This window comes from Lampris incognitus, chromosome 19, assembly GCF_029633865.1.
Source record: "Lampris incognitus isolate fLamInc1 chromosome 19, fLamInc1.hap2, whole genome shotgun sequence".
Classification (NCBI taxonomy): Eukaryota; Metazoa; Chordata; class Actinopteri; order Lampriformes; family Lampridae; genus Lampris; species Lampris incognitus.
In genome coordinates, this window is record NC_079229.1 from 5676408 (window position 1) to 5703479 (window position 27072).

The following is a 27072-nucleotide window of genomic DNA, read 5'->3' on the forward strand; positions in this document are numbered from 1 at the left end:
CTGAGCATAAAAAATAGCAGGCGGACTAAATATATTCTCCAGTGTTGCTTTTCTTAAAAAAAAACATTGTCTGTATCTACACAACACGCAGTTGCATAATTTGATGTCGTTATCACAGGGGCCTCTCCACACTGCAGTGACACCGCACCGGCGTAACGATTATTTGACCACCAAAACGTGATGCGGTCATCCATAGCTACTACTACTACTTTCGGCTGCTCCCGTTAGGGGGCGCCACAGCGGATCACCCGTTTCCATCTCTTCCTGTCCTCTGCATCGTCCTCTGTCACACCAGCCACCTGCATGTCCTCCCTCACCACCTCCATAAACCTCCGCTTTGGCCTTCCTCTCCTCCTCTCCCCTGGCAGCTCCATATTCAGCATCCTTCTCCCAGTATACCCAGCATCTCTCCTCCACCCATGTCCAAACCATCTCAATCTTGCCTCTCTTGCTTTGTCTCCAAACCGTCCAACCTGAGCTGTCCCTCTAGTATGCTCGTTCCTAATCCTGTCCTTCTTCATCACTCCCAGTGAAAATCTTATCATCTTCATCTCTGCCACCTCCAGCTCCACCTCCTGTCTTTTCGTCAGTGCCACTGTCTCCAAACCATATAACATAGCTGGTCTCACAACCATCTTGTAAACTTTCCCTTTAACTCTTGCTGGTACCCTTCTGTCGCAAATCACTCCTGACACTCTCCTCCACCCACTCCACCCTGCCTGCACTGTCTTTTTCACCTCTCTACTGCACTCCCCGTTACTTTGGACAGTTGAGGTCATCCATAGCATGAAGGTAATATGCATTTTCACTGACTGGGTGTTTAGCGTGACGTGTTGAACGTACACTACCGTTCAAAAGTTTGGGATCACCCAAACAATTTTGTGTTTTCCATGAAAAGTCACACTTATTCACCACCATATGTTGTGAAATGAATAGAAATAGAGTCAAGACATTGACAAGGTTAGAAATAATGATTTGTATTTGAAATAAGATTTTTTTTACATCAAACTTTGCTTTCGTCAAAGAATCCTCCATTTGCAGCAATTACAGCATTGCAGACCTTTGGCATTCTAGCTGTTAATTTGTTGAGGTAATCTGGAGAAATTGCACCCCACGCTTCCAGAAGCAGCTCCCACAAGTTGGATTGGTTGGATGGGCACTTCTTGCGTACCATACGGTCAAGCTGCTCCCACAACAGCTCAATGGGGTTCAGATCTGGTGACTGCGCTGGCCACTCCATTACCGATAGAATACCAGCTGCCTGCTTCTGCTCTAAATAGTTCTTGCACAATTTGGAGGTGTGTTTAGGGTCATTGTCCTGTTGTAGGATGAAATTGGCTCCAATCAAGCGCTGTCCACTGGGTATGGCATGGCGTTGCAAAATGGAGTGATAGCCTTCCTTATTCAGAATCCCTTTTACCCTGTACAAATCTCCCACCTTACCAGCACCAAAGCAACCCCAGACCATCACATTACCTCCACCATGCTTAACAGATGGTGTCAGGCATTCTTCCAGCATCTTTTCATTTGTTCTGCGTCTCACAAACGTTCTTCTTTGTGATCCAAACACCTCAAACTTGGATTCATCCGTCCACAACACTTTTTTCCAGTCTTCCTCTGTCCAATGTCTGTGTTCTTTTGCCCATCTTAATCTTTTTCTTTTATTGGTCAGTCTCAGATATGGCTTTTTCTTTGCCACTCTGCCCTGAAGCCCAGAATCCCGCAGCCGCCTCTTCACTGTAGATGTTGACACTGGTGTTTTGCGGGTACTATTTAATGAAGATGCCAGTTGGGGACCTGTGAGGCGTCTGTTTCTCAAACTAGAGACTCTAATGTACTTATCTTCTTGCTCAGTTGTGCAACGCGGCCTCCCACTTCTTTTTCTACTCTGGTTAGAGCCTGTTTGTGCTGTCCTCTGAAGGGAGTAGTACACACCGGTGTAGGAAATCTTCAATTTCTTAGCAATTTCTCGCATGGAATAGCCTTCATTTCTAAGAACAAGAATAGACTGTCGAGTTTCAGATGAAAGTTCTCTTTTTCTGGCCATTTTGAGCGTTTAATTGACCCCACAAATGTGATGCTCCAGAAACTCAATCTGCTCAAAGGAAGGTCAGTTTTGTAGCTTCTGTAACGAGCTAAACTGTTTTCAGATGTGTGAACATGATTGCACAAGGGTTTTCTAATCATCAATTAGCCTTCTGAGCCAATGAGCAAACACATTGTACCATTAGAACACTGGAGTGATAGTTGCTTGAAATGGGCCTCTATACACCTATGTAGATATTGCACCAAAAACCAGACATTTGCAGCTAGAATAGTCATTTACCACATTAGCAATGTATAGAGTGTATTTCTTTAAAGTTAAGACTAGTTTAAAGTTATCTTCATTGAACAGTACAGTGCTTTTCCTTCAAAAATATGGACATTTCAATGTGATCCCAAACTTTTGAACGGTAGTGTATGTTTGAACATGCGAATACCAGGGAAATGTGTTGTCAGTAATGGCCGGGAAGATTGCCGTAGGCTGGACATACCCAGGACTGATTTCCAAGGCTTCTGAGTCATGCACTCCCTGGAATTTCGTGTAAAAGTGGTGTTGGTAGGAAGTAAAAAGAATAAATTCTGTGTCACTTTGAGGGCGGGGGGGGGGTCTTTTCAATATCACTCTAAGAAATTGCAAAGAAAATAGACTTTCTTAGTGCACATACTGGAATACACGACGAAGTTATTTGTGGTTGTCCCGTGTTTGGTGTGACAACAGGGATTTTATGATTCCGGCTTCTTTCCGGCATGCTCTGCCCCAGTGTCAGCCCTGATCTCCAGTGGCCCGGACGCAAGCTAGCGAGCAAAGGAGGAGGAGAAGGACTCATTAACCATCCCACCTATTCCAGGAAGTGGACGAATGACCTTGGGGAAAGTCATCCATCCCTCTGACAGCCACTGGGGATCCACTGGCATGGGCAAGTCTTCTTTTCTGCAGAGTTGCATGGGTATCAGTTAACACACGTTTTGAAAGTAAACCTCGTGTCTTTTCTATTCAGAGAAATGTATTGTCAAAATATTTTTAGCGGTTAAATACGCAGTCGTTATAATTTCTAAGGACGCATTTACCGAAATGAAAATGTAATGTTCTTTGACCTTTGTGTGAATTCTAACCACTGTATTGTAAGCGGTTATTTTTTTGCCCGGTGCGGGATTCGATACGGGAGACCCCCTAGTCCAGTGTGTCTCAACCCAGTCCTCAAGGAAACCCCTACCCTGCAGATTTTCATTGTAACCCTGCATAGGTAGCCCCGCTTGTACTTACTCGACCAATCATCTCGCAGCACTTAATTATGCAAGGGGTGCAACGTCTGACAAAATTCATTGCTGATTGGTTGAATAACTACAAACAGGTACCTATTCAGGGTTGCAAAGAAAATATGCAGGATAGGGGGGGGGGGTCCTCGAGGACTGGGTTGAGAATCGACCGGCCAGTGGGTCTTATTAGTAGTTTACAGTATCAACTAATGTGTGCTTTTTGTTTATATTAAAAAAAAAACTGAAGGCCAAAATTTCTTAAAATTGTAGAACACGTACCTGTCATTGACCTAAATAAGCTAGCGCAGTCTTGCGTGAGTAGTGAATCGCTGAACGAAAATATTTGCACCCCCCCCAAAACAACAACAGGTTTCCCATATGTCGCAATGCTAACAACACATTAAATGCAACACATTAAAACATGTGGATTGCATCATTAGTGTAACCGGTTACTTTGTTGCCCGGTGCGGGATTCGATACGGGGTGTACTGCGCCACAAGGTGACGTCACTAACCGCTCGGCTAAAGGGTCAGACTCGTTAGCTAGGGGCTAACGTGTCTTATTAGTAGTTTACATTAACAAGGTTTAACAACAGCTGGAAGGACGCTCACGCTTCCGGTGTGCTACCTCGTTCCTAAAACCATCTAATGAACAGTACCACAAAAAAAATCAATTAATCCACATGTTGCTATTTTCCCATTTCCTTACGTTGAACCATTTAACGTATTGTCAGGCTTTCGTTTCACTTAAACGAAAGCCTAATGGTTAAGTGAACGCGCGCCACGGATATCTGGGATACATATTGTTTTGGGGGTACAAAATCTGACATGACAGGAGGGGGGGGGGTCAACGAGGGTCCCAGCCGTCCGGTATGCGCGGCGGCACACTCAGTTGGCTGACCGTACGGGCTCGGCACGCACTTCGGTACTTGTAGTCCCCCCCTCCCCCCCGGGGGGGTCAGCGTGGCCGGCCGGCGTAGTAAACAGAGATTGGCGCAAACAGATCTTCCGGAAGCCTCTCGGACGAGCTTCCCGTCGCGCTGGGGGGGGGGGGGGTATTTCTTATTCCTCGCTCTTTTTGGGGGTTTTTTTCTGCGCGAGCGGAGCGCGATTCAGCCGCGCGCGCCAAACCGGAGAAAAGACTACAAGTCCCAATAAGCGCTTTTGGGGGAGAGAGAGAGAGAGAGAGAGAGACAGAGACAGAGACAGAGACAGAGACAGAGAGACCGACAGAGAGAGACAGAGAGAGAGAGAGAGAGAGAGAGAGAGAGAGAGAGAGAGAGAGAGAGAGAGAGAGAGAGAGAGAGAGAGAGAGAGAGAGAGGAAAAGACTACAAGTCCCAATACGCGCTTGTGTGTGTGTGTGGGGGGGGGGGGAGAGCGAGAGAGAAAGAGAGAGAGAGAGAGAGAGAGAGAGAGAGAGAGAGAGAGAGAGAGGAAAAGACTACAAGTCCCAATACGCGCTTGTGTGAGAGGGGGGAGGGGAGGGGGAGGAAAAGACTACAAGTCCCAGTAAGCACTGGCGGGGGAGAGGGGGAGGGAAGAAAAAAAATCCCCCCTCCCACCACCGCTCGCATATCCCTCAACCGCGAGGCGTCCGCATCCCGCAATGTCAGTCCCGGTGTGGCCACCTCTCGGAACAACAGGCTACCTCCCTCCGTCCTGTGTGAGTATTACAGCCTCGTTGTTTCAGACCCCGCCACATAAAACACCGCCGCCGCCTCTTCAAATGAGCGCAGGAGTAAATTTATATATATTTTTTGTTTGCTGAAAAAAAAATTTTTTTGGGGGGGGGGGAGAAATTGTCCTTCTTGTTGAACGGGGAGGGGGGGGGCTTCACTTCTTTTCAAAGTTAATGCCGGAACGCTTTGCGGAGGAAAACGTGGTCTCCCCCCCCCCCATCATTGTTCTCTATATTTGACAAAGAGGAGCCGTAAACGTTCGCCACACGCGCCGCGACACTTTGCCGGCGGGGGGGCTCGTTCGCTCGCGCGGACCGCCGGGATACAATCGCTCGGTTACAATGTGGCGGTGTCAAAGTATCCGCGGTGTATAGGGGGCATGTCGCCGGACAGACGGTGTGTTTTCAGCACAAAAGAAAGAGGGGAGACCCCCCTCCCTCCTCCTACTCCCCCCCCCCCTGGCGGCAGATTTTTAACATACAGTAGTGCGCTCAGCAAGATGTTGGACGTTTCTGATAACCGCTGTGTGCCGTTTGGGTTTTCTCTCCTCCCGCAGGCTTCTTCTGCACAGCCGCCGGAACACAACGCGGCAGAGACGCTGTGAAGACTTCGGAGATGACGGCCAACAAAGAGCCATGAAATCGAGAGAGAGAGAGAGGGAGAGAGAGAGAGGGAGGGTAGCGTCAGACGGGACCCGGTTCGGGAGACACGCAGTTGAACGCGTCTGTTGATCTTCGGTAACTTGTTCTGGATTTTCTGTGCTCTTGTCTTTTTGCTGACTTTTTGTCCCCCACCCCCGCTGTCTAGAGAAATATCGCTTCGCGCGTGGCACCGTGACGTCCGTAGTTCAGGGGCGCGAGGGATGTTCCTCCCCACCGAGTTAAGACGTCACACCGGTACCCAACGAGGGGAGCGTGTCCCTCGCGCTGCGCTCAGAGGGAGGCCCTTTTTGGTAGAGGAGCGACGCTGATGCGAATGGCAGCGTCGACAAAAGCATGCCCATAGCTAGAGAGGCTCTGACCTCCTCAACTCCCCTGGCGGGGCGGAATCCGTGTTGTACCACCCAGCCCTGCCGTAGCCTCAGTGCCTCCTCATGTGGCATTAGTTACTGACACTGACTTTGTCGACACAGCCAGGAGCCGACCGCAGCTCCCTTTCCCAGCTGCTCCATGACTTCGTCGGACAACGACGAGACGGGCAGCGACCTGTCCGAGTCTCTGGAAGTCCGTGACCTCCAGAACCAGTACATGGACCAAGGGATCGGTTTCAAGTCCAAAAGTATGCCCATCCTCAATGGACCCTGCCAGCAGGACTGCGAGGCTCTGGAGTCTCGGCTGGTCAACACCGCCTACACGCCGGTGTCCGTTGACGAGACCTGTGAGCTCCAGCCCAAAACGCCGGACTCGAGCCAGGCCGAGTCGCCGTCGTCCCGGGCGGATTTCTCCCCTTCGTTCTCCAGCATGGTGGGGCTCAGCAGTTCTCTGCCCGTGGATGCCCACAGGGCTCCGGCGGGCTCCGGGGGCAAAAAGCTCGGCTTCTCCTTCACCCGCCTCATCCGTGCTCCGGCCAGGAGGTACGTGCGGGTGATCCTGAGGGACTCCCGCTGCTTCCTGTTCTGCATGTGCTACCTGACCTTCATCCAGTCGCTCATGGTGTCGGGCTACCTGAGCAGTGTCATCACCACCATCGAGAAGCGCTACAGTCTCCGCAGTTCCGAGTCCGGCCTGCTGGTCAGCTGCTTCGACATTGGCAGCCTGCTGGTGGTGGTCTTCATCTCCTACTTCGGCGGCAGAGGCCAGAGGCCGCGCTGGCTGGCTGTCGGCGGCGTCTTCATCGCTGTTGGGGCGGCGTTGTTCTCCCTGCCCCACTTCATCTCGCCGCCCTACCAGATCCAGGAGATGAACTCCTCGGCGGGCAACGAGGGCCTCTGTCTCAGTGGCAACGGCAGCGGCCGGGAGCTGCTGGATGTGGCGTCGTGCCCCCGCGACCAGGAGGGCAACGAGCACAACCTGTACGTGGCGCTGTTCATCTGTGCCCAGATCCTGGTGGGCATGGGATCGACGCCAATCTACACCCTGGGGCCCACCTACCTGGACGACAATGTGAAGAAGGAAAACGCATCACTCTATCTGGGTAAGGCAGCTCTGAGTATTTAGTTATCGACTGCTAGAGGAAGTGGTCAGTCAGAATGCTCTCGTATAACCATGACGTATTTGTTCAGATCGGTCGAAAGTGACACAGAAGGTGATGTGACACTGACTGTTATATTATTTCTACTGATTGACACAACGCTGACCTCTGTTTATCCGTTGGGTTTACCTGAAAACATGCGGGGCTTCCTCTTCCAGTTCGCTCCATTCTTTGCTTTGTGCGGTTCAGGGACGGCCGTTCCCTCTTAACATAATGGCCTCTTTGACTCCCCGTTCAAACCAGCGTTCCTCCCTATCGAGGATGGGCACGTCCTCGTCCCCGAAAGAGTGGCCGCCGGGCCCGTCGGTGGGTGTAGACCGCGGAGTCCTGGCCTGACGTGTTGGCTCTTCTGTGTTGTGCCGTCCCCTTGGCCAGCATCCGTTTGGTTTCCCCAATGTGCCGGTCTGAGAGTACATCGGTCGCCATCTTCCAACGCTGGGATTGCAACTATCCCCCAAATCCTCTGTGATAGTACACATGGCCAGTGAAGCTCTGGTTCGCGGTCACGCCTATTTGCGCATGAAACCGCTCGCTGGTTTTGGTCGTTATGCAACCGTGCTGCTTATAAGGTCGGGGGGGGGGGGATACCTGCAGTCAGTTCACTTGGACGAGCGATGAAATGTTTCTCCCACTAAACGTCACATCCAGATGAACTGATTCACCTTTCTGTGGATATTTTTTAATGGTTTTGCACAGTGCTGTGAGCTGGATACACACTTCATAGCTCGTAGGGTAGGGCGTGATTTAAAACGCACCCCTTGTCTGCCTACACTTCCTAGTTGGGGGTTATTGGGACAGGGGGCACCCCTCAGTCTGCTGTGGAGCTAACAGCTGCTGACTGTCCCACTGACCTCTGTGTGAGTGAGTGAGAGAGCGAGAGAGAGAGAGAGAGAGAGGGAGATGGGGCATGCATGCACACATGTGCACAGGCGACCAGAATCCTGGAGACGGTTGCCAAGCATTAGGCGGAGTGCTGATGCCGGCCCTTCATCACAACAGTACACAGCCAGCGGTGCGTATTAGCTGTCGAGGCCATTCACACCGGCTGCTCCGCTGCCCTCAAGACCAGGTATTGATCAGACCCTGCGTCACAGGGAGCCGATGCAGCACAGCTATCGAGCCAGCCAGTAAAGCAAGGCAAAAGGCAATACACGGCTAATAACCGATTCACGTTTTTTTTTGCCCCCAACCTTCGCAAGGCACTGAAGGGCAAATTTATCACCCCGCGCTCGGGTTCACTGAGCCGTGGCGAGTAGAAGCATCACCTTTTTACAGGCTAAAGGTCTTAACAACAGCGGCTCCTCACAAAGCAGCGATAGCCGTTTGGTTGCAGCCTGGTTTCGCGGATGAGAACGGAGACGTGTCCTTACAAGCCTATCTGATGAAATGAGTCGGGGTAAAATGGCCTTGGTTTGCCTTATTGAAGCTTGTCATGAGAGGCTGAGGTGTTTTTTGTTTCGTTCCCCCCCCCCCCCCCCCCCCCCGTCGTGTTGTTTTGACTGCATTTTTATCTTTTTCATTCCTGCAGCTATGTAATGGTATTTTGCAGAGAATCTGCAAAAAAAAGAAAAGAAGACTAGATTGGTGTGTGCTTACTTCTGTTTGTTTTCGTGGTCTTTTTCTGCTTTGTGTGACAGGGCAGAAGAGAGATACAGGGGAGAAAGAGGTTTGCCCGTTATATTCGCGTATGAGACGAGCCAATGCAAGTCGAATATGACATAACGGGAATATTCTCTAGTTATTTAGCTGCTCCAATTCATAGAAAATGACATTTGTGCGCTAACGGTGGAGGGGCTGCAGACACAACATCGTGCGTTATACCGTCCCCTCTGACGAGCCCCCCCCTCGCCCTTGCAAACGGCTTTGTTCCCAGTGTCATGCAGCGCTGCTGGCAGCCCGGTGCTTAAACTGGCAACTCCTCAGAAATTCCTCGCTTCCGTTTCTGTACCACGCCATGTTCATTTTGTGGAGCAGTAGGGTACCTATACCTTCAGGAGGTGGCCCCCAAACACCACGGGGATAGGTTTTCCCCAAACCCATTAGCGTGAACCCCCATCTCGATTCGCACCGGCTCGAAGGGGAGGAGTGGGGTCGTTTTGTGGGACAATAAGGCTTGCACTGATGGTGAGCTCTGGTGCCCTTGGTGTGTGTGTGTGTGTGTGTGTGTGTGTCAGTAGTTGCTGTGTCTGTCTTTGTGTATGCATGCGTACATAGTTTGGGCATTCCTTCTGACCTGTCACCCCTCTCTCCAGTCCTGGCCCCGTGGCCCCACATCGCCATGGAAATGTCGGTGGCTGCACCTCTTTTATTCGCTTGTGCAAGAAACGTTGAATATAGCACTGGGAAGTTCTTCTTTTTTTAAATTTTGTTCTACCGAGCTCGTCTCCCTTTCTTTGTCGTGTTCACCCCTGGTTTGTGCTCCATGCTTAAGGGTGTTGCGGGGTTTACCAGTAGCCCTGCAGGGAGCAGAGAGCCGAGCTTTGGTACCAGCTTGAGGCTCAAGTCTTAAAACGGCCACTGTATGCAAATGTACACCTCTCTCTCTCTCTCTCTCTCTCTCTCTCTCTCCCTCTCGTTCCGTCTGCTCTGACAGATTTACTACATACCGTTCTTGACGTTACTATGGTGAACATTTGTTCGTGCCCTTCTTTGACGACCCACTCCATCTTGTATGAGGCTGACGAGTTTCATTAGAAGAGTGTTTTTTTTTACTCCTAGGTTGAGTAACATTTCGCATTGAAAATTAAACCGCCTTGAACGTACTTTCAGATGACTCTCAAGTCCCCGCGCAGCTTTTGTTCTCGGCTCCTTATCTCCCCTTAGACGTTTTTAAATGCGTGTTTATGAAAGTGTATCAAAATTCTCTCATTTCCTTTATCTCTCCTTTTCACTCAGAGGGTGCCTTCAGATGATAAGAAATGTGCTCTTCGCTCACTGCAAGGCAGGGTGCAGAGTATAGTGCCCAGGGTGCAGAGTATAGTGCCCAGGGTGCAGAGTATAGTGCCCAGGGTGCAGAGTATAGTGCTCAGGGTGCAGAGTATAGTGCCCAGGGTGCAGAGTATAGTGCTCAGGGTGCAGAGTATAGTGCCCAGGGTGCAGAGTATAGTGCCCAGGGTGCAGAGTATAATGCTCAGGGTGCAGAGTATAGTGCCCAGGGTGCAGAGTATAGTGCCCAGGGTGCAGAGTATAGTGCCCAGGGTGCAGAGTATAGTGCTCAGGGTGCAGAGTATAGTGCCCAGGGTGCAGAGTATAGTGCCCAGGGTGCAGAGTATAGTGCTCAGGGTGCAGAGTATAGTGCTCAGGGTGCAGAGTATAGTGCCCAGGGTGCAGAGTATAGTGCCCAGGGTGCAGAGTATAATGCTCAGGGTGCAGAGTATAGTGCTCAGGGTGCAGAGTATAGTGCCCAGGGTGCAGAGTATAGTGCTCAGGGTACAGAGTATAGTGCTCAGGGTGCAGAGTATAGTGCCCAGGGTGCAGAGTATAGTGCCCAGGGTGCAGAGTATAGTGCTCAGGGTGCAGAGTATAGTGCCCAGGGTGCAGATTATAGTGCTCAGGGTGCAGAGTATAGTGCCCAGGGTACAGAGTATAGTGCCCAGGGTACAGAGTATAGTGCCCAGGGTGCAGATTATAGTGCTCAGGGGGCAGAGTATAGTGCTCAGGGGGCAGAGTATAGTGCTCAGGGTGCAGAGTGTAGTGCAGACACTTGGTGCAGAGGCAAAGCACCTCTATATAGATATACTATACACAGGTATACGTCATCAAAGCTAAGCTAACTTTAGCATTTGATTTAGCTAAGTTCTTAAACCTATTCACAAACCTGGTAGCTGCCTCTGACTGCCGACATTTCGCCATGCATTATTTTTCCTTTTATTTTGTGTTATAGTCGGGCATCCCTGCAGACACAATTGGCCATGTCTGCAGGTGGGGAGCCGGATGTGGATGTGTGTCCTGTTCGCTGAAACTAGCGCCTCCTCTGGGGAGGGTCGGGGCATCTGTTTGGGAGGGAGGGGGAGCTGGGGGGGAATAGCGTGATCCTCCCACGCGCTACGTCCCCCTGGCGAAACTCCTCACTGTCAGGTGAAAAGAAGGGGCTGGCGACTCCACATGTATGGGAGGAGGCATGTGGTGGTCTGCAGCACTCCCCGGATTCGGCAGAGGGGGCGGAGCAACAACCCGGATGGCTCGGAAGAGCGAGGTAGTTTGGCCGGATACAACTGGGGAGAAAGGGGGGGGGGAGTTCGGGGAACTTTTTCTTCCATCACTCTCCGCCTCCCCTGTTGGCAGGTGTCGCTTCTGGCTACGTCACATACAGCTGTTGCCTCACTGGCTGCGCTTTGAAAGGTCGGCGGCAGCCGAGCGCAAAGTTGAAAGAATTTGAACTTAAAAAAAAAAAAAAAAAAACAATAATGATTTGAATTTTGAGCAAATTTCGAGCAGTGCGCCACGCCAAGGGTAGCGCTTCCGCCTAGTTGGCCGCCGCCGCCCTCCCCTTAGCAAAACAAAGGCAGAGCCGGCGCCGAGCGGTTTCACCGCTGGTCACGTGTGAGCACAGTCAATAGGACAAACGCATAGCGAATGAGCCCGGCCCGTCTACTGGACAGCGGCCACAGGTGGTAGAAAAACCACGTCCCGTTTCCTTAACGACCCGTCGTCGTCCCCGTGGGACTGAGTGACACGATGGCCCACAGGTCCAAACCATCCATCATCTGGTTTCTGGGAATTGGGAGTGTAGATGCGTCTCACTCCACCTCGGCGAGGTTGGGGGCTGAGCTGTCCAAAGCACACCCCCCTGTGGTGCCCAGAACCTGCTATGTGGCCTTTCGCCATTTAACCTTTCTCCACGTGCTGCGTAAAGCACACGCTCGAGCCTCGTCCAGCGCCGGTGCTGACGGGAGGACGGCACCGATGCGCCCTACCTTTCAGCTTGACTGTAATCTTATCACTGTTGTCGGTGATTTGCATAACCGAACTCCCTCGTAGCTTCAGAGGTGCTGGTGCAGACTGAGGAGTCCTCTTTGCATGTTAGCGGGCCAGCATCAAACCAACCCTTCATAGCGCCGGTCCGGTTCCCGCGATAGCGAACCGCGTCTCGGCGCCTTTGCATCCCGTCCGGTTTGCGGCTCGCATGGCCGTGAAAGTACTGGTCCAGCGTGTGTTATTAATGTTTTAATAAACGCTCTCGAACAACCGAGGGCGTCTGACTTGGCCGGCGCTTCGCTGTAGAGGTCTGTTTATTTACTGGCGAGGAGGAGGAGGAGGAGGGGGAATGTTCGGCTTAGGAAGAGAGGAGCTGTTCTTCAACTCCCACAGAGAAGGCCTCGACGTGGTCTTGTCCGCACTCATTCACTCACACACACACACACACACACACACACATGCACAAGGACACACACGCACGTGTGTACGCACAAGGAGTGTGTTCTGCGCCGTCCCCTGACGGATTTAGAAAGAACAGCTGCTCTCAGCCCTCCTCTTGCTCCCTTCACTGTGTGTGTGTGTGTGTGTGTGTGTGTGTGTGTGTGTTGTGGGTGTACCGTGCAGATTGCCTGTTTAGCCTCACGATGGGTTTCGGGTTTTGTTGCACCTCGCTGCTGCAGTCGGGGCGCGTCTCTTGCCGTGCAAACTGGGGTCAGATTCGCTGGGTTGTGCGTCTCGTTTGGCACGGCAACGTCCACACTGAGCGCAAACCGCACACACACACATAAACAAACACACACGCACACACACACACACAATAAGCATCCCCTTGCAGTGAGCAGCCTATCCCCGAAGCGCTCGGCTCCGCCCCTCTGGGCTGGCGGATCACGTTTCTGCAGGGCGCAAGTTTGCCTTTCGCCGAGGCTGGCACAGATCCGGACGTCCACAGAGAAGAGTGCTGCTTTCTTACTGGTCCACCCCCCCCCCACCCCCCACCCCCAACAGCTCACCCGAATGCCTTATGGAGGCGTTATATATCAGACCCCCCCCCCCTCCCCCTCCCCCTCCATGCAGGTCACAGTGTTCGTAGGGTTACTCAGCAGCGTGCGACCCTTTTTTGGTTACGGGGTGCAAGTCTGCCAGCTCAGACCGCCGCCGCCGCCGCCGCCACTGCTCTCCGTCTGCTGTCATACCCACGCTTACTCGGTTGGCGCCCCCCCCCCACCACCACCACCACCACCCCGGCCCCTCCTGCGCTAATGTTTTGACACTGAAACCAATGTGGTCGTTCTGCTGTTCTCCGAGATGCGACCGCACAGCCATATCTGTCGTGTTTTAGACGAGATTCCTCTAACGGGGGATGTCAGAGGGACGAGGGGGGGAGAGAGATGACCACCGAGTCTTCATCACGGCTACGAGCTGACCCCGGCTCAGCGCTCGGGACAGGGTTGTGTGGACAGGGTTGTGTGGACAGTGGGGGACGGCTCCCGGGGAAACGCCCATAAAGCTTTGTGTGAAAGTGTGTATGTCCAATGCCCCTTCCCAGATCCGCTCTGATCCAGGGCTGTGTGATGATGGCAGAAATGGTAATTCACCAATTATTGCTAAATATTTGGATTGGGATAATTAATCGGCCTTGCTTTCAGTAAGCGACGCTGCTTAATTGCACACTCGGTACTTGTCACGTTTGTCCGTTCTCTTTGCTAATTGTTAATAACGAGAAAACAAATCCAGAGGCGTCCGGGTGGCGTGGCGGTCGGGGATCGCTGGTTCGAATCCCCGTGTTCAACTCTCCGGTTTGGTCAGGCGATCCTGCACACAGAAATGGCCGTGTCTGGGGGTGGGAAGCCGGATGTGGGTATGTGTCCTGGTCGCTGCACTAGCGCCTCCTCTGGTCAGTCGGGGCGCCTGTTCAGGGGGGGAATGGCGTGATCCTCCCACTCGCTACGTCCCCCTGGTGAAACTCCTCACTGTCAGGTGAAAAGAAGCGGCTGGCGACTCCACGTGTATGGGAGGAGGCATGTGGTAGTCTGCGGCCCTCCCCGGATTCGTCAGAGGGGGTGGAGCAGAGACCGGGACGGCTTGGAAGAGTGGGGCAATTAGCCAGACACAATTGGGGAGAAAAAGGGGGGGGGGCACAAAAAAAAATCCAGACATCTATTTGTTTACGTTTAATTTGGCCGCCCGACTCGGACCCTCGGCTCTTCTTGCTCACAGCACGAGTACCTCCCTGCATAGCGGCGAGGCCGTCACCATGAAGAAACACTCGGGGGAGGGGGGGGTGGGGGGGGATGTTTGAGTCGTGCCGCGTTTCGGGCGATTTCGAGTTTGAACAGCAGGCAAAATAGGAACCAAATTCCATTTTTCAGCCGCTGATCAGACGTTAATTTGGCGTCCGGGCGGTTGGTGTGTCGGGCCTGTGCGCCCGGGCAGATGTCACGCAGCATTCGTGATGAGCTCAGGACCCCAAATTCCCCGACCCCTCCCCCCCACCCCCGAAGCCATTAATCCTAATGATTGAATTTCTGGGGGGAGGAGGAGGAGGAGGGGGGGGGGTAACACGATTACACAAAAACCCGTCTGCCAATTAAGACAAATTACGCGAGCTGGTTTAGGAATCGTGTAAGGCCTCGTTTCGGCTGGTGTTAATGCCGACGGCTCGGTACCGTCTTCTCTCAGGCCATCCCGTCTAGCCGCGAGGGGTTCGGCGTGGCTGTCTGGTTGTCGGCTGCCATTATCGCCGCTGGACTACCGCCTCCTATTGTCCGTCGGGAAGTGTTTTACGGCTTTAGCCTCGGAGTAATACAAACAAGAGGTCTCTTATTTCTTAATGGCGGTCCTCCTCAAGGCCTTCATCTCTATCTTATGCAAAAAAAAAACAATAATTGGACAAATGCATTCTTTCCCTTTTTTTATTCGCTCCGGGCGAATCGGGGTCGTGCAGGAAACCGCGACCTTGCCTTTTCGCCCTGCAGTGTGCAGCCTGGAAACGGGTTGTTTTCAGTAATTGCCAGATGCTTATCTCGCGCCAAAGAGTACCGGCTATCGGTGGCACCGACCGCGCCGTCGCCCGTCGAGCTCGGCCCGCCGCAGAAGACAGACAAGAGGCCCGTCTTGAGCGAAGCGCCGTGTGAGTCACCGGCTCCGGCTCAAATCGGTTCTGGCCGAAACAAATTGCCGCTTTTACCACAAAGCGGAGCGGCGCGTCGCGCCGAACAAAGACGGCGCCTTCATCCACGTCACACTGAAATACGCTCTCTGTCCCCCCCCCCCCCTCCCCCCCCTCCCTGGTGGTATCTGCTTTGTTCAGCCGGCCTCAAGAGTCACCCACCAGCCCCGGGTGGTTGAGCCGGTGTTGTGTTCATACAGAGCCGGGGGCGGAGGGGGGGGGCGGGGCTGCTCTGGTTCATCACCGTGCCCCCCAAAGCCTTGGACGGGCTATTGTTCTCCTGGAGTTTGCTGCAGAGACAGAAAGTTGCGGGGGGTGGGGGGGGATGGGGGGGTGCCGGAGGGGCAGTTTTAATGATCTTTACATAAGCTGAGGGAATCGACGAGCCCGCGCAGGGCAGGAAAAGGGGGCCGTGTTCCCCGCCATAAAGGAAGCTGGCATTCTGGAGACGTATTGTTCGTCTTTTAACGACCGTCCCCATCCACCGGACCTTTTTCCCGAACGGGCGATCGAGGATTTTATTTTTTTTTCCTCCGCCGGGATTGTTCTGACGGAGGTGTTTATTCATGCCAGACATTCCTACATATATTTTATTTTTTTTATCGCCCCCCCCATTTATTGTCACGCCTGATCTTTTAAAGCATCGCGCTTGGGGCCGGGGGACAAGCTGCGGCCCCACCAGCCGCATCTGCGCCCGGCTCCCCCCGGAGGGACGGCGGTCCATTCTGAGCGTGATGGACGACGGGTGGCTTCAATGTTTTCTGACCTCAACCGCTACCGAAGGGGATATATACGCACACACGGTCGCGCACACAAAACACGCACTTTTGGAAATAACGCGGCGAGACCAGGCGTTCACGCCGTGGCCCCTTCCACGTCGCGCCTTCGTCTGCGGGCGTGGAAACGGTCCCGCCGGGCACCCCGATGCCGGTGCACGTAGCGTGAAGGTGGTGGCGCGTTATGTAACGTAGGCTAACGGGCTGGCGCGTAACCATGACGCGGCCCGCCGGAGAGACGGCGTTGGGACAAGTGTAACCGGCCGGTGGTTGAGTGCAGGTTTGCCACAGTGTGGGAGTCTGTCTCTGCTCATCGGATCAGCTAGATTACAGCCGGGTTCTTCGACCGGCTGAAAGAAACAACCACTTGGTTCATCTCGGGGCGACCCGGGCCCACTCCTCTATCGCCGTCTGTTCTCGCTCAATTGTTTCGCTCGCACAACTGCCTCTTTAGCGGCGGCGGATGGTCGAAGACCTCGGCTGGGGGAGAAGACAGCTGTCGGGGGGTGGGGGGGTGGTGGTGCTAGCACCACAATGTGTTTGTGTGTGCGTGCCTGTTTGGGGGTTGGGGGTGGGGGGTGGGAGAGAGTGCAAGTGTGTGGAAGTGCAAGAGGAGCACTTCTGCGTTGCAGACCGTACACTTGGTTTGCCTGCAAGCCACTGGTGGTATTCGAGCACCAGTGTCTGTGTGGAGGAGAGACGGCGGAAAGCTTGACCTGTCGACACGGAGACTGTGGTTACACACAGACACACACACACGCACACACACGCACACACCCCACCGAGGAGGAGGCGCTGCTTATGTAGCGCTGTACATTTGAGCCGCGCTACCCTGCAGGTAACGAGGAGGAATGTGAAGGAAAAACAGGGCTGCGCCTTAAAATCCCCAACTCCCCGTGGCACGCCGGCGTGTCTCAGAATTCGTGAATGTAACATCATATATATCTCTGCTTCACTGGTTTTATGTTTTTTTTGTAATTTACCCTGATTTTTTTAGAAAATTAATTTTTTATCAGCAGCAGTTGTTTTAATATCATTGGAAGAACCCCCGACCCGACCACTGACAGCACCGTACGTTCTGCTGTATTGAGTTAGTAGTCGATATTATCCGACCGATAACGGTTTCGGCGCGAGCCTTTTCCTCGCTATCTCTGTATTTATGAATGGACGGAGTAGTCTTGACGTCGCCGTGGCGATGGGATTCGCACCGTACACAAACTGGACGAAAACCGTAGTAAACGAAAAGCGTAAATCCGCCTCTTTGTCCCGGCCGGCGTCGGTAAATCTCAGGTTTTCAGTTCTGGCTCCTCATAAACACGATTCGAGCTTGTGTATATTTATATACAGTACGTGCAGCGGATCAAATGCTCGTGAGGTGCGGAAGTAAATGTTAAATTTTTAAATATTAAGAGCTCTGACCTGTTTTGTGAGAGCGCTCTTGAGACCTTGGGAGCGCACTCCTCTCTACTTCTATAGTATCCTGGTGGAAGCTCCCGGTGGGTGGAAAAAGGAGGATATTCTGGTGAATTGGCCCAAAACTTGGCACTGTCTGAAAAGCGGGATGCCTCGTCAGCACAGTGGACCAGATTTCCCATTCCTCGTCTAGCTATGAATGACTTCGGCTGAAAAGCTGCAGGTGCAAGTTTGTAACTAACTGAGAACTAAGCCCCTGCACCCCACTACCACCCCTGCCACACACACACACACACTCAAAGACCCCTAGTAGAATGTGGTCTTACCCACAGTCCAGATGGCCCCCCTCTGAGGGCTGCCAACAATCATGGTCCCTTGTCCGGCCATGAGATTATCTGCCACCCACTCAAATACTGGGGTATTATCTATGCATGCCCTCGTGCGCATGCATACACAAGTACTGGCAGCAGTCTCGGCCAGTTTCGCCCTACATTTGGGTACACTCTGGGGTCTGGAGAGGACATCTGTCTCATGTCATCTACTTTCTCCCCCCCCTTTGCAAGGGGGAAGGTTGATATGTCAAAGAGGAAAGGGTCTTTTCAGACCGGTCGGATGACTTTCATATCTAGAAATGACGCAATCGCGGTCGGCTTTTTTCCAGAAAGTGCGAATCGGATCATTCATTCGACAGATGATTAACTCTAAATCTCCCACCTTTTCCCATTTGCCATGTTTTGTTTTGTTGTTTTGCCTCCTGGCCAAACTAAAAAGTTAGCTCTGAACTTAATTTTCATCGAAAGTGTTGGTGGAACTCCTTATCTCTTCAGCCCCAGTTGAAATCTCATTAATCTCGTGATGAATCTTAATCTTAAATCGAAAACGAGACGATGGCGATGTGGAGGTGAAGATGTAGCACATTCTATGCGGCCCAGAAGTCACTGGCGCTGCGTAACGCCGTTCCAGCGTGCCAGAAAGAGAAATGCCCCAACAGTGGTGTCTCTGTGTGCTCCTTGAGGTTTGTGTAGCACGTTCTGTACAGTAGCAAGGTACACACTGACCCTGATTTCCCTCCCCCCGTGAACCTCTCTCCCTGAAAGGGAGCCTTCACGGCAGGAAAATATTTGAGATTGCCCGATAGTCTCTTTTTAGCCCTTCTTTAAACGGCGTTATTGCGGCGTCTGTAACCCAGCGAGGACCGAAGCTGAAATTAGTGTGTATGCAAGGTTTTGGAGGGTAATGGAGGTGTGTGTGTGGGGGGGGGCGTAAAGGGAAGAACATCCACGTGGAAAGATAAGGTGGCGGAATTAAAGGGAGGGCAAAAGTCTACCTCTCCGCGCCGACAGGTCGGCACCGATGGAAAGGCCGAGTAGTGATGGAAGGGGCGGGTGCTTGGGAGAAGAAAGAGAAGCGTCCGAAGGGATTAGCACATTTCTCCTAGGCGGCGCCTTTTAATGGCATTCCATCACTAAGCCATTTAAGGAGTACTGTGCCACTTTGAACGGCTAGTCGCACGGAATGGCTACGGAGAAAGGAAGAGATGGGAGTGACGGGCGAAAGAAATGGAGGGTCGGAAGTAGAATTCAAAATGCCTGACGTGACTGATGGCAGAGATGACAACTTCTGAACCTTTCACGTCCTCACTAATAAGCCCTTTGAGTACACAGAACCACATTTTCTCAATTCAGAAACTGCTGCCTCCAACGGGCGGTACCCCCCCCCCCCATCCCATAGTGATTTTGAGGCACAATCGCAGCCTTTAAAAAAAAAAAAAAGCACTGGTCTGCAGCTGACTAACCCAAGACCGCCCCGGTACGCATCGGTGGCCAGCCTTTCTATCAGTTGTAGATGGGATGTACTTTTTCTGCATTCAGCTCCATTTTCCCCAGCATTTAGACCCTTTAGTGGACTCTGATCGACATCGGCAGTGGCAGATTTGTGATCCTTAGCTGTCAGTACAGGCCCAGATGCCTCAGGCCAGCGTCAGTATCAGCAGAAAACCATCATTTGCTGTCGGCTTCAGGGTCCTTGACCCCCCCCCACTGACGCAGGCGAAAAGCTTCACTGCACAAGATGTGGGTGGATCGAGCCCCTCGGGATCTCATTCTACCAATAACCGCAGCATTCGTATGCCAGACGCCGAGCTGGTAGCCTGTGATCGTTGCTGCTGAAACAGCTTCGCAGCGCTTGTTGTTTCGGGTACCTGCAGCGCTTCGCACGGATGCTCGCTAACTTTTCTCGAAGGGGAACCACTTCTATGGTTTCCCTTGAGTTGCGCCGCCGCTGTTGCACTTTGTTGCAGTGAATGGAAAAACTCATGTATGGTTCTGAGAGGACAGAAATGTTTTCCCAAAACCGAATATAAAGCCCGTTCATGGCTGGCAAAGGCGCTGGCTGGCTGGCTACCGCCTCCCTCGAGCCATCTGTGGCGGTGCTAAAAATAGAAAAAAGTCCCTCCATTCTCTTTTCTCTCCTTTTCTAAATATTTGATTTTGTGAAGTGAACTCGGGGGTCCCCTGCATGGAAAACACAGCTGCTATTATGATACATTGATTACAGTGCAGTTGTTTGGGCTTTCCCTGTATTTGGCTAACAAGGGGGACACATTTTTTTGCCGCAATTATACCACCACTACTACTACCACTACTACTACTGCTACTGCTACTATTACTGCTACCACTACTACTACTACTACTGCTGCTACTACTACTGCTGCCACTACTGCTGCTACTACTACTGCTACCACTGCTACCACTACTACTGCTACTACTACTGCTACCACTGCTACCACTACTGCTGCTACTACTACTACTACTGCTGCTGCTACCGCTACTACTACTGCTACCACTACTACTACTACTACTGCTACTACTACTACTGCTACTGCTACTACTACTGCTGCTACTACTGCTACCACTACTACTGCTACTACTACTGCTACCACTACTGCTGCTACTACGACTAAAACTTTATTTCTACAGCACTTTTCTAAACAAAGTTACGAAGTTCTTTACAAGACAAAAGGAAAAAATGGTAGAGGAACAATGGTAAAAAAAAATAATAAATTAAAACGGTTTAAAAAGTCATACAACATTGGGAAGTAAACCAGGAAATGGCCGCACTTTGCACAATCTGATTTTTATTTTTCAGAACGTCTCAGCACAGATGCGTTTCGGCGTAGTGCCTTCTTCACCGTGCCTTTTACAAAGTGTTCATTTGAAGCTTAAATACCTATACCCACAGACACACCCTCATGGTCAACCAACGGCAGTTCACAAGTTGTCATTCAAGGCAATGAATAACTCCGTCCGTACGTAGTATAACCTCATAATTGACCAATCAAGCTCGCGCATAATTGACAGGCTATCGCATAGTAAACATCAGTGCAGATTGCTGAAATATAAAACATCATCATACAGAGGAAAAGGTTGGCAAAGAAGAAGCGAGATGGTCGGAGAGATGAAGAAAGTAGACCGTCGTACAAGGAGATGCAGCATAAGATGAAGAGAGAGGTGGCGAAGGCGAAGGCAAATGCATATGGCGAGTCGTATGAGAGGTTGGACACTAAGGAAGGAGAAAAGGACTTGCAGCAATTGGCAAGAGAGAGGGACCAAGCTAGGAAGGATGTGCAGTAGGTTAGGGGGATGAAGGATAGAGATGGAAATGTGCCGACAAGTGAGGAGAGTGTGTTGAGAAGGTGGAAGGAGTACTTTAAGGGGCTGATAAATGAAGAAAATGAGAGAGAGAGAGAGAGAGAGAGAGAGAGAGAGAGAGAAAGAGAGAGAGAGAAGGTTGGATGATGTGGGGACAGTGAATCAGGAAGTGCGGTGGATTAGCAAGGATGAAGTGAGGGGCAGCTATGAAAAGGATGAAGAGTGGAAAGGCAGTTGGTCCAGATGACACAGCTGTGGGGTTATGGAGGTGTTCAGGAGAGATGGCAGTGGGGTTTTTAACTAGATTGTTTAACACAATCTTGGAAAGTGAGACGATGCCTGAGGAGTGGAGAAGAAGCATACTGGTACCGATTCAAGAACAAGGGCGATGTGCACTGTAACAGCAACTACAGAGGTATAAAGTTGATCAGCCGCAGCATGAAGATATGGGAAAGAGTAATAGAAGCTAGGTTAAGAGGAGAGGTGACGATCAGCGAGCAGCGGTATGGTTTCATGCCACGAAAGTGCACCACAAATGTGATGTTTGCTTTGAGAATGTTGATAGAGAAGTAAAGAGAAGGCCAGAAGGAGTCACATTGTGTCTTTGTGGATTTAGAGAAAGCATATGACAGAGTGCCGAGAGAGGAGGTGTGGTATCGATGAAGTCAGGAGTGGCAGAGAAGTATGTAAGAGTGGTGCAGGATATGTATTGAGGGCAGTGTGACAGTGGTGTGGTGGGAGTGACAGATGGGTTCAAGGTGGAGGTGGGATTACATCAAGGATCGGCTCTGAGCCCTTTCTTGTTCGCAGTGGTGATGGACAGGTTGGCGGACGAGATCAGGCAGGAGTTTCCATGGACTATGATATTCATGAATGACATTGTGATGTGTAGTGAGAGTAGGGTGCCGGTTGAGAAGAGCCTGGAGAGGTGGAGGTATGCCCTGGAGAGAAGAGGAATGAAAGTCGGTAGGAGCGAGACAGAGTAGTATGTGTGAATGAGAGGGAAGATGGTGGAATGGTCAGGATGCAAGGAGTAGAAGTGACAAAGGTGAGTGAGTTTAAATACTTGGGGTCAACTGTTCAAAGTAACGGGGAGTGCGGAAGAGAGGTGAAGAAGAGAGTGCAGGCAGGGTGGAGTGGGTGGAGAAGAGTGTCAGGAGTGATTTGTGACAGAAGGGTACCAGCAAGAGTTAAAGGGAAGGTTTACAAGATGGTTGTGAGACCAGCTATGTTGTATGGTTTGGAGACAGTGCCACTGATGAAAAGACAGGAGGTGGAGCTGGAGGTGGCAGAGATGAAGATGATAAGATTTTCATTGGGAGTGATGAAGAAGGACAGGATTAGGAACGATTATATTAGAGGGACAGCTCAGGTTGGACGGTTTGGAGACAAAGCAAGAGAGGCAAGATTGAGATGGTTTGGACCTGTGTGGAGGAGAGATGCTGGGTATATTGGGAGAAGGATGCTGAATATGGAGCTGCTAGGGAAGAGGAGAAGAGGAAGGCCAAAGAGGAGGTTTATGGATGTGGTGAGGGAGGACATGCAGGTGGCTGGTGTGACAGAGGAAGATGCAGAGGACAGGAAGAGATGGAAACGGATGATCCGCTGTGGGAGCAGCCGAAAGTAGTAGTAGTAGTAGTAGTAGTAGTAGTAGTAATACTCCTGGTCGTATGAATATGGCTGTGTGGGTCCGCTAGGTTCAACTGTTTAATCCTCACCATTAAACGGCAAAATTCGATAAAACTTCCTCAATTTCCCAGAAGTGTTTTTACACTTGCTTGAGCTGGTTATTGCCTTTTTCAAAAGAGTTAACGCGCTACACGGGATTATGGAAACACCTTAGCCAAATAAATTCTGACATAGCGAACATTTAACTCGCATGAGGGATCAGCTGTTTCCGCTGTTGGCATCTTCCCAGATATTCCCATAACACGTTTTTTCTCCTCTTTGTCTCTGGACAGCATGAAACATGGCCAGTAATAGCTGACATGAAAGAACAATTACAACTTACCCAATTGAAACAAATTCCTGATTCTCTCGCAGATGTCCAAGACGACCGGTTTTGTATTCACTTCACAACCTTCACTTCTACTCTGTTTATTGCAGCCATGCGTAACTTAGCCCAGCGTTTCCCAACCCAGTCCTCAAGGAACCCCTATCCTGCAGATTTTCATTGTAACCCTGCACAGGTAGCCCTGCTTGTACTTACTCAACCAATCATCTCACAGCGCTTAATTATGCAAGGTGTGCAACAGCTGACATAATTCATTGCTGATTGGCTGAATAACTACAAACAGGTACCTATTCAGGGTTGCAAAGGAAATCTGCAGGATAGGGGTTCCTTGAGGACTGGGTTGGGAAACACTGACTTAGCCTATATTGCCAACTTTTGATGAAAGTATGATTTGTGTAGCCTAGTTTATTCACTCCAAACCAGCTGATGGAAAGTCACTTAATTCGCTTTGTCTTTTTTTGTTGTCTTTTATGCGACTCAAGTTTGCTTAAAATTCGCTTAACAATTAATGGAAACGCGTCTAGTGTCAAATCGCAGCACTTGGGTCTAACAAAACTAAGACTTCAGAGTTTCCAGCATCAGCAGTAACCAGCAGTTCATTCCTCACTTTAAGGGGTGCCGACTGTGCTGTGGTTTGCCCTAAATCCCGACTGAAATGTCTCAAAGAGTTTGTTTCTGTTTAAAAAAAGAAAAGAAAAAGCGATCAATTGTTCGGCCACAACTTTTTCGAGAACCTTGGAAAGAAAGGGCAGTTTGGAAATTGGTCTGAAATTATCCAGTGAGTTGGGGTCTGAAGGGGGTTTCTTTTTTCAGAAGGGGTTGAACGACTGCATTCTTAAAATAAGCAGGGACAGAGCCAGTCAATAGTGACATGTTGATTAGAGGGAGGCTATAGGGGCGGACAGATCCATATACTTCTTCCAGAAATCTCACAGGCAGGATGCCGAGAGAACGAGAAGAGGGCTTCCTTTTATTAATCACCTCAGTCAGTAGATATTGTGTCAAAGGAGTCAAAGAATGCAGCAGTTTCAGAAGAAATCGTTGTGTCCTGTGCAGGAGGGGGACTCTACAGTCTGACTCTAGAGACTTCGTCGACGAAGAAAGTTAGGAAATTCTTCACATTTCTCAGGGGATGAGTCCGTACTGACACTCTGAGGAGCCTCTGTGGCACGGTTAATTGCATTTAATAAAGCCCCGGAGTTGTGTCGGGGTTTTTTGTCAGAAAGGTTTACAAAAATACCATGGTCTGGAATTTCTAACATCTATATTGAATTTTCTCATAAATGTTTTCTCGTTTTTCTAAAACTATCAAGGTGCGCCGTTGTTGTTTTTTTCTATTTAACAAAAACATGGCATACATAAATCACCAGCATACAAGCAATAAGCACAGCACAAACACAACACGCTAAGTTGCACTAAAATAAAACACAAATACATGACATGTATCTTTACAACATATGGGTTCCGGTTGCCGGCTGCATTTTTTTTTTTTTTTGTTTGTTTGTTTTTGTTTTGTGGCGCTGCCTACTTTTTAACGTTTAACAGCTTTTAACGACTCCTTGAGACCTTTGGATTATTCCTTTTTAAGGAAACCGGAAACCAGAGCTAAATGTACATTACAGCTGGGAGACTCCACGTTATCTTTTTAACATCCCCAAATCCCGTTTACTCAATTCCCCCTCCCCTCAGTCTATTCCTACCCTGCCCTACAGACCCCTTCCCAGAACCGAATCGGACCATATCACAGTAGGTTAAATATAAATAATCACAAAAACAAGAATAAATAAATAAATAGAATAAAATAAGCAGTTAGATAAGTAAAAAATAAAAAGTAAAAAAGTGAGTAGGTGAATACCTACTGGATTCTATTTACCAGCATCTGAGCAATTCTACTGGTGTTTTTGGGCTTCATGAGGTTAAGTAACAGTTGGCTGTGTGTATGTGTTGGGCAGGCTGCAAGGTGCTTGTTCACCCCAGGTGGGCCTAAGCCCAGTTTATAAGGTGCCACCTTGCCAGGAGGAAGGCTATCAACATGTTCAATCAGTGGCTTCCAGTGGGAGTAAAACATATCAGAGGAGCCGAGCCCCTCAGTGTTAACTTTATTTTTTCCAGTTTAAGTAGAAACAAAATATCCCATAGCCGGGCTTTAATAGAGGGTGGCTGAGAGGATTTCCAAAGAAGAAGGATTTTTCCTACGGGCAATTAAAGAGGCAAAGGAAATAACATTAGATTGGCTAGCTGTCATAGTGATTTCATCTGGGGTCTACAAAAGATTGTTAAGTGAGGGGGTGGACAGATTCTCAACTTCCAAAATTTCTGAAATCGTGTTTAAAAAATTGAATGCCAGAAACTGGTTAGTTTAGGACATAACCAAAACATATGAGTCAAATCACAAGGGGCTTGGGAGCATCTTTCACAATTTTCATCCACTTTGCTTGGCTAAAGTTTGGAGGGTTTAGCCTTGCTATAATGGAGTCTGTATGAACTACTTTGAACTATATGAGGCTGAGCCTGGCACAGCTAGAGGAGGAGTTGACGGCTTCCAGAGCTTTTTTCCAGAAATCCTCTGAAAAATTGGTCTGTGGTTCTTATTCCCAGCAAACTCTTATTTCATTAATGACTAACTCATCTGCTGGGGATAAAAGGTCATAGAAATAGGAGACATGAACTTTGGATAAGGTTCCTGCTTTGAGTAGTCAATGCTACTGGTAGGGGGGGATTTGAGAGAAGAGGGGAGAGTGAGTTTTACCGTAGCTTCGTTGCTGAAGGTATCTGAAAAAATCAGAACGATCCAAGTTAAAAGTCACATGCAGTTGATCGAAACTTGCAGATAGACCATCTATATATACAAGCCTCCCAGGTGGTAGAGGCCCATTTTTTCCAGCGAGCGATACCAAGGCTCTATCTTGTCTGGCATAAACAAGTGATTGTTACACAGGAGTCGCTTTGGGGGGGGGGGGCAAACAAAATGACGCCTGACCTGTGCCCAGATCATTAAAGTATCTATTACGATGTGGTTAGGGGGGAATTGTGAGGGCGAAAGGGGTAGAGTGCTACACGCAAGAGCTTGGAGTGATGAAAAGGAGCACAACTTTCCCTCAATGTTACACCAGCTGCTTTGAGGCAAAGTGAACAACAGCATGATCTTGTGGGCGTTAGTGGCCCAGTAGTAGCCTAGGAGGCTGGGCAATCCAAGTCCACCCAGGGACCTGTTCCTCTGCAGTAGTGTTCTCCCAGCTCTTGGAGGTTTACCGGCCCAGCTGACAGAAGAAATAATACTGTCAACAGCGGTAAAAAAAGATATGGGCAAGAAGATAGGTAGACACTGGAAGATGTATAGATATCTAGGTAATATGTTAATTTTTACTGTCTTTACTCTTCTCGCTAGGGAGAGCGGCAAGCAACTCCACCTCTGTAAGTTGGCCTTGACTGTGTTTGTAACGATAGTCAAGTTTTTTCCCCGTCATGTGCGGATGGATCATGTGATTTGAATGCCCAGATATTTAAAACCTGTATTAGACAGCTTAAAGTGTATAAAGTATGATGGTATCTCTGTAGCCATTTGCTTGACAGGGAAACACCCACTTTTGTGGCTATTTAATCTGTATCCTGAAATCACACTGAAAGATTTCAAAATGGAAATAATATGAGGGATACTAATTAAAGAGTCGCTCACATACAAAAGGAGATCATTGGCATATAGCGAGACCCTATGCTCAGTTTTCCACCTCTGAATCCCCTTCAGTCCTTTCTCCACCTTCAGAGCGATCAATAGTGGTTCGGTAGTGATAGTGAACAATAACGGAGACAGTGGGCACCCCTGATGCGTCCCACGGGAGAGTGGAAAGAACTCGGGACTGTTGAGTAGTCATACATACAGCTGCATGAGGAGATGATTTGAGTAGCTCGATCCAAGAGATGAGGCCAGTGTCAAAACAATAGGAAAGAAAATAAACAAGCCCA

At 50.1% G+C, this 27072-nt stretch overlaps 1 protein-coding gene across 1 annotated transcript in view; it reads left to right on the top strand.

The window, feature by feature from the left end:
- Nucleotides 1-6149: 6149 nt before the first annotated feature.
- The window catches only part of LOC130130114 (solute carrier organic anion transporter family member 5A1), a 47400-nt gene continuing 26477 nt past the window's right edge, over nucleotides 6150-27072 (top strand). The window contains exons 1-3 of the mRNA XM_056299844.1: nucleotides 6150-7113; nucleotides 8808-8836; nucleotides 10116-10860. Coding sequence (XP_056155819.1) covers nucleotides 6150-7113; nucleotides 8808-8836; nucleotides 10116-10860 — 1738 coding nt within the window. The remainder of the gene's footprint in view (nucleotides 7114-8807; nucleotides 8837-10115; nucleotides 10861-27072) is intronic.